We start from the raw sequence: 12,592 nt of genomic DNA on the forward strand, positions 1-12,592 counted from the left end.
GACAACCAAGAAAGAATTCTTGAGGTGTCTTTGGTGCAAAATGGTGGTGTATTAAAGCCCAGGCACAGTACCCATGGGCAGAAAGAGCTGCTGCACCAGGGTTGTGAAGGGTGGCTGATTACATACTATGGGGCTGGGGGAGGTAAGGGAAAGGGGAGGTTTCAAAAGAACTTTCATGTGCTAAAGAGGACCTATAAGATACCAGAGGCCTTGCCATTGTCAAGTAAAGGTTGTTTTTCCTTCTAGTAAGGCATTAACAGTAAGATAGTTGGGAGCTTCCTGGAGGAACATTACACTTTGCCCACTTCAAGTATCTGTCAATGGCCTGCAGATTGTAAGTATATTTAATTGTATCTACATTCCCTTCTAGAAGCTAGGCCATTGATAGAAATGCTTTGTTCTTGTAAATTGCTAAGACTTTTGTAGACTGAGGGAGACTCATATCTTGCAGGATAGTAATCTCTATAAATTAACTATTTGTTTTTCCTTTAGGGCAGCCAGGAGTACCTGAGGAATGTCACATATATCCCATGGTGGAGGGGATTGTGGGGTATCAACTTCTGCCTGTCCTCAGCTAGCCTTCTGCTTGCTCATCATTCTTGTGATCATGATTGCCAGTATAGTTTTATTAGAATACAGAAGCTCGAGAATACAACTAATTCAACACCAATACCAAGTCAACACTAATTTCAACACAAATCTCCAAAGGTCCTATTGACTTAAATTTAACTCGAGACTCATCAACAACAACAAAAAAACAGATTATGGGTATAATACAAAGTCTATTTTACTACTGAAAATATGAGCTGAAAAAAAATGATCTTATCTTTATTTTTAATGATTTCTTGGTTTGTAATGATAGAAAAAAGAATCATTATGTCATGCTGAAATCTCACATTCTCCAAATAAGCTTTTCAGTTAAAAAGTAAATCCATATTATATTATTATGTAAAAATAAAAAATACAATGTTATAGAAAAATAAATATTATTTACTTATCTATATGCAAAGTAAACAAGATTTAAAGTATTCAACTCATCCTTTTTTAAAGATTTATTTATTTATTTATTTATTTATTTATTTGAGAGTGAGACAGTGAGCGAGCTCGTGCACATGAGTAGGGGGAGAGGGAGAGAGAGTCTTCAAACAGACTCCCTGCTGAGTGGGGCTTGATCTCACAACCCTGAGATCGTAACCTTAGCCAAAATCAAAAGCCAGCTGTTTAACTGACTGAGCCACCCAGGTGCCCCTAAAGCATTCAGCTTATAATCAAACCTTTGATCCCAAGAAATTTCATGCTCTTATCAAAAGGGAAAAAGGGCATAAAACATGAGTAGAATCCAGTGTATAAGAATAGGTCTTGTTTTAATTTAATGCATAATTTAGTGCATAATATCAAGCAAGGGCAATGACATAAAATGTATTGCATACATCACCAGAAGTCTGAAGTGAGGTAGCAGGCAAATACTCTGAGTCATCCCAGCCAAACTTGATAAAGCAATCCCTAGTATTCAGAGTTGGCATCGGAGGTTTGTTACTTAAACCTGTATTGGGGAGTAAGCAGAAAGAAGCTGAACTCAGGAGCTGTCAGGGGCTATGTCTCTTGCTGTGTGAAGGCAGCCAGTCTGCAGTGAAGAAGAACGAGGCTAATGAACACAGAGATACAGAAATCAGGAGCAGGCATAACCCTGCATTGTACGAGCCCATGGAACTACCACCCGCACCCCCAATTCCACTCCAAGGTTGCTGTTTTATCTGTTCCATCAATTCCGTGAATCGATATATTTCTGTCTTTGTTTGAGCTATTTAAGTTCCTGCCAATGTCAACCATACCACTGTAAGCACCAATTTGTTTACCCCACACTTAGGGCGTTGTGTGGCTCTATAGCCTGATATTCCTCCCCAAACACTAAAATGCTCTCTTAGCACGACCCTGAGTGATTCATCCTATGCTTCTCCTGGTTAGATCTCCATAGAAAGTAGAATCACTAAGTCATAGAAGACACTGCTTACTTGAGTGGCAGAAAATAAAATTGCTCTCTGAAGGACAAAAATGGATACTGACTAGCTCCTCGTGAGTCCAGGGAGAGACAAACTCCTTCCCGAGGCAAAAGCAGGGTGCCCTGAAACTATTCATTGTTGGGGCTTTTTGCTGGCTAAAGAGAGCGTTGAGAATATGCCCAGGCCAGTCTACTTAGGCAAGGTTGAGCAAGGGGAAGCTAAATTGCTCTGCTGGAAAAGAGATGAAAGGAGTATTAAAATGGACAAAAGTCAGAGTAAGGTCACACGGTTTAACAGTATGTCTATCTGTAACAGAGTCTCTACCCTGAAGGTGTGAATGTGCATACACAGCTACCTTCTTCCCACACAGAGGTTCTTGTTTTCTGAGTGACAAATCTGTGGTTAACAGAAATTTTGTGTCATGTTCAGGGTTGGGAAGTTAACTTCTTTGTACTGGTTTTGACACTTTCATGATATTCATGGGTTAAGCTTTTTGGGGTCAGGCTTATTAATTTTGGCTCAGGACTTTCTTGGACACATAGGCTCCACTTTGTAGACCATCTCTCCTTTTGGGATCAATCTTGTTACTTCCTGAAAAACTATTTCTGCTCATATTCATTATCCATTTTATTGAATGAGGGCTCTTAAATTAAAATTAAAAGTCACACTCATTATATAAATGTTGTAGTTCTAGGTTGAGATATAGCAAAGTGAGGGTATGGGGACACATTTTAGCTTATGGGCTTTGAATCCTGTGATTCCCTCAAGGAAGTTTTTGACATCTGGCCTGAATACATGAATTTTGTTGAATGTGTATTCATTTTTTTTCCAATTACTTTAAGATTTAAGATCCTTGAGGGTATAGACACATTATCTCTAAATTATAGCAATAAACTACTATTATTTTAGATATCATACATGAAATATATCATAGAAGACCCCAGAGCAGACGAAGAGTCTTGAGTACCAGGCTGACAACTCCTGAGTCAAAGAAAGAATTAGAAGGATTTTTTTTGTAGTTTTAAAGTGGGGTGACTGAGTTGGGAATAAGGTTAATATAGAGCAAATTAGACCATATCATTAATTAAGAAATGATCTGTAACGTTCTACATTTCCATTTCTTTCTTTACTGAAAAACAATTACTTGGAGTTGCAACCTGTTAGTCTGGTTATTATTAATAAACATTAGCTAATTTTGCTAATATGGTATTACAATATCAAGTTTGTAACTTTCATGATTTTAAGGAGCTTAAATTTTAAACCAAAGAAACATTGCATATTCCCAGGGATGGTTCCTTATAACAGTAAGTGATATTTACTTAATTTTGGCACATTAGATTACGTTTTTGGCTGAAGACCAATATATTTTTTTTTTTCCAATGATGGGTTATTCCTAAAAATAAATCTGTGGTTTAATTTAATCCTTCAATGCACTCTCATCCTGTGAATAATGTCATTTTAATGAATTTTACATTAGTTCCAAAAATCCTGAGCAACCTAGTACATTCCTGTAAATTCCAAACTTTGGGGGTTTCAGTGCCAAGCTTTTAAATCCATTTAGTAATAGAAAAAAAAAAGTTAGTCTAAGTGTTTTTGTGATGGTTTCTGAAACTTATATAGTTTACAAATATAGTTTACAAACAGTTAAAGTCACTACTGATTTTAGGACAAGTCGATGTCTCTCTCTCTCTCTTTTTTAATCAATAATTTTTCCGATTTGCTTGTTTCATTCTTAGTGTACAAACATGGAGCAAATATATTTTTAACAGTTCTTAAAGATAGTCATTGTAGGGGGAGATCAACTTTGCTGCAAGGATACTTTCCAAGTCCAGGTTTCAGGGGAAGAAGAGGGCTCATTGCCATTATAAAGGAGGGGGAGGGTGCAGGAAGGGGTGCAGTGGGGCAGGGGCATGAGGGAGGGGCAGCAAATGACTGGGAATGGAAAGCATGCACTTAGACGAGACAGTCCAATGAAGATTTCTTTTTAGTGGCATCCTAAGGATCCTGTTGAAGCAAATTTTCAACAATCCTACCCTGATTTTACCATATTCTAGGTGCAGTTGGATTTCCTACAGAAGCTGGTGAAGGAGCTGAAATCTGAGTTAAGGGTACACAGAGGTCAAACAGAATTAAGCTTTGCAACAAGGGTAAATTTATATTTCTTTTAATGATATACACAAAAGTAAACATTTACAATTAGATTTTATTTAATTAAAAAACCTGGTCTTAAGTGGTATGCTGTCTGCATAGATCACATTAACAGAAATGCAGTCCAGTCATAAAAATTAATTAAAAGAAGTTAAATTGATATTAAAAATGATGGAGGGGAACTAATTTGCAAACTTACAGTAACACATCTTAAAATCCTCTCCTCCACTCTCTTCTCTACCAATATCTCCCATATCCTGTAGCTGCTTCTCCATATCCCTCACTCTCCAACCCCCAAACTGGTCTCCTTTTCCATCTCAATCTCCACCCAAATCTTCTCTAAACTCAATAAATATCAACAGATATTTGTTGAACATAAACAACCTCTGAAGCAACTTGATGAATGATAAAGATATACTGGTGGATAAACCTGAAAAGCAGTCTTGTTCTCATGATCCTCTGCTATTCATTCTAGTGGGGGAAGGAGACAATAAAAAAGATGCATAAGTAAAATAATACAGTTGTCTAGTTATAAATAATAGATAGTAATAAACAATAAGAACCAAAAACAGTGATAGTGAGTCTACAATGTCTGTTGGTGGCCAGTGCAGTTCTTGCTGAGAAAGGGACTGTCAAGAAAAAGCAAGCCATGCAAATATACTAGAAGAAAGCATTTCAAGTTGAGGGAACAATATTACAAAAAATCTGTGTAGAGTAACTCTGACATGTCCAAGGATGGGAAAGGAGGCCTTTGTGGCTGAAGGAGAGAGTAGAAGGGGAAGGTTAGTAAGAAAAGGGATCAGAGAATGCATGTGACTTTACATGTAATAGACAGACTTTTCTCTTTATTCTGCATGAGATGGAGGCCATTGGGAATTTCTGAGTAAAGGAGTGACACTATCCTCTTATGTTTTAATAGGCTCTGAGTTAATAAAAGAAGCACTAGAGTGAAGGGAGGCAAGGGTAGACACAAGAAACTCAATCAGGAGACTTTTACAATAATTTAGGAAATAATGGTGTTTTGGACCAGGGTGATGATAAGGGGGGTCATATGAAGCAGCAGGATCTTGAATATATTTTGACGGCATCACCAATGGGATTATTTTTGATAGACAATTTGGGAGTTGAGAGAGAGATAATAGAGTTGTTTTTATTTATGATAGCAAGGATTGAGGATGAGTTGGTTTGGGGAAAAATACCAAGAGCTCAGTTTGGGATATAATTAAGTTTGAGATGCTTACTATATACTCAGATGGATAGGAAGGCAGCTGGATACACGGGTTTGGGTCTGGATTGTGAAGAGAAGTCTGAGCAGGAGATATGGATTTGGGAGAACAGAAGTGGTATTTCATGCCATGGAACTGGGTCAGATCTCTAGGGGAGTGAATACAGATAGCACAGGGAAGAGGTACAAAGACTGAACTTCGGGCACTGCAACATTTAGACATGGGGGGAAGAAAAGGAATACAGAAGAGACAAGAAAGAAGAGCCAGAGACATAGGGAGAAAACAGGTGCAGGCACTGATCTGGAGGCCAGGGGAGGAAAGCATTTCCAGAGAGCATTTCCAGAGCGAGGGTATGATCAAATGGGTTAATGCTTCTGATAGGTCAGTTCTAATGAGAACTGAAAAATGATCATTGAATTTAGTGATATGGAGATCATTTGTGGCCTTGAGAAGAGCAGTTTCAGTGGAGTGAGGGAGACAAATCATGATCCAAGAATGTTCAACAGAAAGGGAAAAATTGGAGAAAGTAAGTTATAGAATGCCCTTTTTAAGGAGTTTTGCTAAAAGGGAAGAAGAGAAAGGAGAACAACAGTTGGGGAAAGTGAGGTCAAAAGAGAGTTTTTATTTTATCTATCTACCTTTCAATTATCTATCTATCTATTCATTCATTCATTCATTCATTCATTCATTCATTCATATTTAATCCTGGGAGAAATGTTCATAGGCCAATGGATTGATCCATTAAGGAGGGAGAAAATGGTGACCCTGAAGAGGGAGAATGGCTACAGTAATGGATGACCTTGCAGGAGCATGAAAGGAGGGGGATCTAACACACAGGTGCAGGGTCTGTCTTGGCTGGGAGCATTGGAACGACAAAGTCAGGAGTCTGGACCCTGCTTTAGCTCCTTCTACTTTTCCTTTTTCTCCTTCCCTCCAATGGCTCCATAATCTAAATGTAAATTACCCCTTACAAGCTGGAAAATAAAGAATCTTACCCAAAAGGATCCAGTGGGGAAGAATGGTGAAGAGACCATGGAAATCTATAAAGAGAGGTGGTCGAGCATAGAGCAGTAGCAATGTTGGCATACTTCACATTTAGCATCTTTTTTTTAATCTCTTAGAAATCATTTATATTTGCAAGCTGGAGTGATTAATGATTACATTTCAATAACATGATTTTGTCTCTGCTGTATGGACAATGAGTTGAAAGTTGAGAAAAATCTATATATTCACTAATTGTTTAGATAATGCAATGCCCATCAACAACTTTACTCTTTTGCCACGGCTGAATTGACTGACTGTTTTCTCCCACTGGAAGGACACAATATGGATTGGAAGGCTTGTACAGGACCCCAGATAGTCAGAGACCGTATCAAGGGGCCTTATTGTTCTACATTAAACATTTCCTTTTGTTTAAAGTTTTCTCAGAAGGCCATTACTAAGGGGAGGGGGAGGAAAACTTTGGATTTTTTTGGAAAAGTTAAAGATAGATCAGGAAGCTGCTGAATGTGGAGATCCTTCAAATATGTCAATTCATCTGAAGAATAGTGAACAAAGGCAGATAGCTTTGATCACCATTACCAGCTAAACATTCTGAATTGAGATAATTACCAATCATCTGTGACAACAGATGAGGATTTGATCCAGAATATCTAACCACAAAATGAAGACAGCTTAACAGGTTAAGCTAATGAACCTGTATTTAACTTAAGAGACTGTTATTTTAAAATTATATATTCACATATATAATTATGTGCATGTATATATTTTATATCTAATATGTATTATCTCTAATACATATTTTATATCTATATTAGAGATACACATATTAGATATAAAATACATGTGTATATAAATATATTTAATATATGTATGTATAAAATATATATTTAACACTATATATTGATACATATATAATTATACAGATGTATATATTGTATGTATTATCTCTAGAAATCTCTAGACATAATATATATTATACATATAAAATATATGTGTGTATAAAATACATATTTAACACAAATTTTATGGTAAAAAGATGTCCTACAAAGCAACTTCATTTCTGGGACAGAATCCTTGTACTAGAAGCAATAGAGAAGATTCTTGCTCCCCTGAACTGGGAGAATGTTTCATGGTCTTCTACTTGCATAAGCCTCCCTAAGGCTCTGTTTCTGATTTTGAAATCACATTTTTTTTTTAAGATTGATTTATTTATTTACTTGTCAGAGAGCAAGAGCACGAATACGGGAAGCGGCAGGCAGAGGGAGAAGCAGGCTCCCTGCTGAGCAGGGAGCCCGATGTGGGGCTCAATCCCAGGACCCTGGAATCATGACCTGAGCCGAAGGCAGACGCTTAGCTGACTAAGCCACCCAGACGTCCCAAGTTTTTTGTTTTTTTGACTGAAGAAGGTTTCCAAACTCCAGGACCCAAAACACCTGAATCCATCCCTGCCTTTGATTAGTTTAAGTGTTCAGTCCAGAATGACACTTGCATAATGCTAGTGTAGCCTGATATAATATAAAATCCCGGACTCATTACATAGTCTCTCCTCCCCCAGCTCAGTTCCAATTCAGATTTCAAAGTTTCAGAGTGTTTGGTGTGGGCAGGGGGAAGGTACTACAGGCTTCTCTTGTCTTTGCTTCCCTTCTGCTCTGGTTCGCTTCTGCTCTTGACCTCTCTAGGATTAGCCTCAGGGGGAATAATCACTAGTGGCAGTAGCAATGAGTGTCTGCTGACAAAGCAAATCATCCCAATCTGACCCCTTTACTCATACACACTGAGTATTTTTGTGTATTTCTCGGCAATATTTTCTTCTGAAGCTTCTCTGATGCTCCCCTGACGGAGACAGTATTTTCCCTGGGCTGGCCACCTGTGACTACCCCTCTGCCCCTAGGTTCGTTCTAGTACCCACCCTCTGTTTTGGTGTCCCTTTGCCCGTTCAGATAGAACCCTTCAAGGGATCTCTTTGTAAGGGCTTCCCACGGCAAGGTCCATGTTTGGATTTTGAGAAACTTCTCTGGGTGTGGAAATGCAGCTTGACCTAATACACTCCCTTCTCCTTTTGTCTAGGCCTTGAATTTCTCAAGTCCCTTTCATTTGGCTTGAGGTTAAGGGGAAACATCACCTCTGCTTCCCCATGGGTGTGTGTGGGTCGACACAGCTCACTGATAACTCGCTCTGAAGAGATCGTCTCAGTCCTTCTATCTTTTTAGACTGAGGTCAGTAACCAGCTCACGCAGCAGGACCAGTGTGGGACTGGTGTCCCCTCTCCTCCACCCCATTTAAAACATCCTGAAGGAATGATTTAGCATCTGTCTTCAAATGTAGGTGTATTTAGAGCTTATTGTTCTGTGCTTTACCTTAGCGAGATTATGATGAAGCAGGAAGAACGGCATATAATAACCTGTTACACTTCCAAATTGGAAGACACAGGGAAATGGAGATGAAACAAGTCTGAAAGAACATTTTGGCAAATGGAACCAATGTACAAAAATGGCAGGATAATCCTGTAATGTGAGAAGGTGGCCACCCACATCTGGAGGGCAGTGTGCTCAGAATAAAACCTTTCCATTTCTGACTTGGCCAATCAGACACATCTTTATTTAAAGTGGTCTATAATTTCCTTTTCTACTCTAGGTTTTGACTTCTAGGTATTACACTTAAAGACAGAAAGGGTAGCTGTAAGAAATGGAAAGGTAAAGAACCAGTGGATATTTTTTCATGTTGTAAATGGGCCCGCAAGAAAGAATCTGTCTTGGTTTCCCATGATTTGATAACCTAGTGATTCCCTTGCTCATAGGGATTCAATTCCATAGCATAATCTCCAGGCCTCTACAACAGGTTAGAAAAATTTACCATCCAAACACCCAGCAGGTTAACTTCTAGCCAAAACTGGTCCTCATAAAGAAGTAAGATTTTATGGAGACAAGAATCTCCATTCATAATGTGTCTGGAATGGCAATAGAAGCGTATTAGTTTAAAAGATTGTATTGAGTTACTGGGATAAAATCACTAAAACGTTAAATTCTTTTAAACACAGATGATCCTTGGTTATCCGTATCACATTGGGCCATTTGCTTGTGAATTATCTCAGATTTCACACGCTCGTTTGGCAGGTAGGCCGACAAAGGACTCACACTTGTAGATACTGATGTGCATTCTTAAACTGGATTCATCTGCCATAGAACCTACTGAAAGTAATAATCTGCTAGTAATTTTTTACCATGGCCTGCCTCGTAGTGAGTTTGAGTGTGCCAGGCAAGCCAGTTAAAACGTCTCGCGATAGACGGGCTAAGCTGTCAGCGGGTATGATGTAAGTGTGGTGAACACTCTCGCGAGACCTGAAGATACCACAGCCCCAGGGACCAGAGGGAGGAGAGGAGGACCGGAAGTCCGTCATCTTGCGATCAGGCCGGGTGCTGATAGGGCGCTGACTTTCACTGTGGGAAACCGTTTTCCAGGAAACAGGAAGCCAGCCACTTGGCTGGAAGTCCCGCCTCCTTGAACTCTCCCACTCTTCCGGAAGTTTTCCTGTCGTTTGTGTTTGCCTTTGCTTCCTTTCCTTATTTTATCCTTACAGTAGAAAAGAATAATTTTAGTGTCTCCCCCACTATCTCCCCTGAACCGGTTGGATATCTCATTCCCCGAGTTGGGGTTCCCGCCTCACGCCCCTATGTAGCTGGGATGTTTGGACTCCTGGGACACTGAAGGAAGGGCGGAGAGAAGCACAGAATCCCGCTTCTGCACCTGCTACCAGACGCGGCCTCCCCGCCTCTCCCCTCCCGCTGCCATGCACCCTGCAGCCTTCCTGCTTTGCATGCCTATGGCCACTGTGCTGTGGGGAGCGGCCCCCATCCGGGGGCTCATTCGAGCGACTTCTGACCACAATAACAGCATGGACTTTGCAGACCTTCCAGCTCTCTTTGGGTCTTCCTTGAGCCATGAGGGACTTCGCGGATTCCTTGTGGAGGCTCAGCCAGCCAACGCCTGTAGCCCCGTTGCCCCGCCACCCCTGGCCTCGGCCAACGGGTCAGTCTTTATTGCACTTCTTCGGAGATTCGACTGCAACTTCGACCTCAAGGTCCTAAACGTCCAGAAGGCTGGGTATGGTGCAGCTGTGGTACACAATGTAAATTCCAATGAACTTCTGAATATGGTGTGGAACAGTGAGGAAATCCAGCAGCAGATCTGGATCCCGTCTGTGTTTACTGGGGAAAGGAGCTCCAAGTACCTGCGTGCTCTCTTTGTCTATGAGAAGGGAGCTCATGTGCTTCTGGTCCCAGACAATAACTTCCTCCTGGGCTATTGCCTCATCCCTTTCACAGGGGTTGTGGGACTGCTGATTTTGTCCATGGGAGCGGGGCTGATAATTTGTTTTATCCAGCACCAGAAACAGCTCCAGCGGAATCGACTGACCAAAGAGCAGCTGAAGCGGATTCCTATACATGATTATCAGAAGGGAGACCAGTACGACGTCTGTGCCATCTGCCTGGATGAATATGAGGATGGAGACAAGCTGAGGGTCCTTCCCTGTGCTCATGCTTATCACAGCCGCTGTGTGGACCCCTGGCTCACTCAGACCCGGAAGACCTGCCCCATCTGCAAGCAGCCTGTTCATAGGGGTCCCGGAGAAGGGGAACAGGAGGAAGAAACTCAGGGGCAAGAGGGTGATGAGGAAGGGGAGCCAAGGGACCACCCCGCCACAGAACGGACCCCCCTTCTGGGCTCCAGCCTCATACTTCCCACATCCTTTGGCTCCCTAGCCCCAGCCCCGCTTGTTTTTCCTGGGTCTTCAATAGTTCCATCACCCTCCCCATCCTCTTCTTCCTCTTCTACTGTCGTCCTGGTCTGATACTCCCCTCCAGCTCTCCTCCCCTCTGGAGACCTAATTGCGCAGTCCCTCTTCCTCCTTTCAGTCTTCCTCTTTGAGGGATAGGAGACATTTCCACCCCAGGTTTCTTTCTTTCTTACCCAACCATATCCCTTTGAAGGGGATGGGAGTGGAAAGGGACAGGGTCTTCACTTACTGGGTTAATAAAATTGTATTTGTGGAATAAAAAAAAAGGATTCAGATAAGTATTCAGAAAGCTGTCAAAAGCAATTTGAAAGAGCATATTTTTATAGTTTGTGTCAAGAATAAAAAAATGAGAGACATTATTTTAAATCACTCAGAGTGTCTTAAATTTACTTTGGTATGTTAACATTTTACATTTGGCCTCAGTGCAATTTCTCCTATCTGTAAAAATTTCAGTGCATTTCTTTTAACCATTTTTGAGAGGGGTGAATATAAATTGAGTAATCTACACTTATCTAAATGTTTAATTGTCATCAGTTAATGCCTAGAGAGTGCAAAACTGTTGAAATGTCTATGTGGTCATGACAAAAAATAACTAGGTTGTAGGTCACCTATCCTGTGCTCTTCTTCTGTGTTAAGTGGCTATGTAAATATAACAGATTTAATTGCTTTTTTAACATGCAGTCATTTAGCTTTCAAATATGGCTAATTGGGGTGGAATTTTAAGAGAATGCCTTTTAGCTTTGTGTTTTCACATCTTGGAACTAAAAACCTCTTTAAATGAAGGAACCATGCTATCTGAAATGGTTTTCACCTGAGAGTCGTGATTATTCAGCCATATTTTCTGTCTGGAGCTGCCTATGTGTAATTGTATAAGACAGGAGTTTGATAATAAGGGATCATTAACTATACCCTTTCTTTTTAGAAATTAAGGTCATTTTTGCTTTTTTAATGATTGTTGATGTTAGCTAAGCAAGTTCTTATTTGTATGCCCAATTTCAACTCACCTCAATCTTCCCAACACTGCATTGGTAATGCAAATGATTAAATACTGTCAGTATAACTCTGTTATTTGAATTAGAGTGTTCTCTTTCATGCAAGTCTTGAAATAACTCTTACAACACACTGAAAGAATTCTATATTGGAAAACAGAATCTAGAGTTAGAAGAAGATGTAGTATTTAAGCTAATACATAGTTTTATTTCTATAAAGATGCATTTAAAATCACAATTTTAGAACTGAGATGGTTCTATTAAATCAGTTGTAAATTCTACTGCAATTATTTGTTTTTTTTTTAATTTTTATTTTATTATGTTATGTTAATCACCACACATTACATCATTAGTTTTTGATGTAGTGTTCCATGATTCATTGTTTGTGTATAACACCCAGTGCTCCATTCAATATGTGCCCTCTTTAATACC

At 40.0% G+C, this 12,592-nt stretch overlaps 1 protein-coding gene across 1 annotated transcript; it reads left to right on the top strand.

Annotated features, from left to right (window-relative positions):
- Nucleotides 1-9,719: 9,719 nt before the first annotated feature.
- On the top strand, nt 9,720-11,225 carry LOC118006203 (E3 ubiquitin-protein ligase RNF167-like). The gene has a single exon (XM_034998798.1). It carries the CDS (start codon nt 10,164-10,166, stop codon nt 11,223-11,225), a length of 1,062 nt encoding a protein of 353 aa, XP_034854689.1. The 5' UTR covers nt 9,720-10,163.
- Nucleotides 11,226-12,592: the final 1,367 nt, after the last annotated feature.

This window comes from Mirounga leonina, unplaced genomic scaffold, assembly GCF_011800145.1.
Source record: "Mirounga leonina isolate KUSES-001 unplaced genomic scaffold, KU_Mleo_1.0 Mir_95, whole genome shotgun sequence".
NCBI classification, from domain to species: domain Eukaryota; kingdom Metazoa; phylum Chordata; class Mammalia; order Carnivora; family Phocidae; genus Mirounga; species Mirounga leonina.

Coding starts and splice junctions, on each gene's coding strand:
- LOC118006203 (XM_034998798.1), top strand. CDS start 10,164: ATGCACCCTGCAGCCTTCCTGCTTTGCATGCCTATGGCCACTGTGCTG.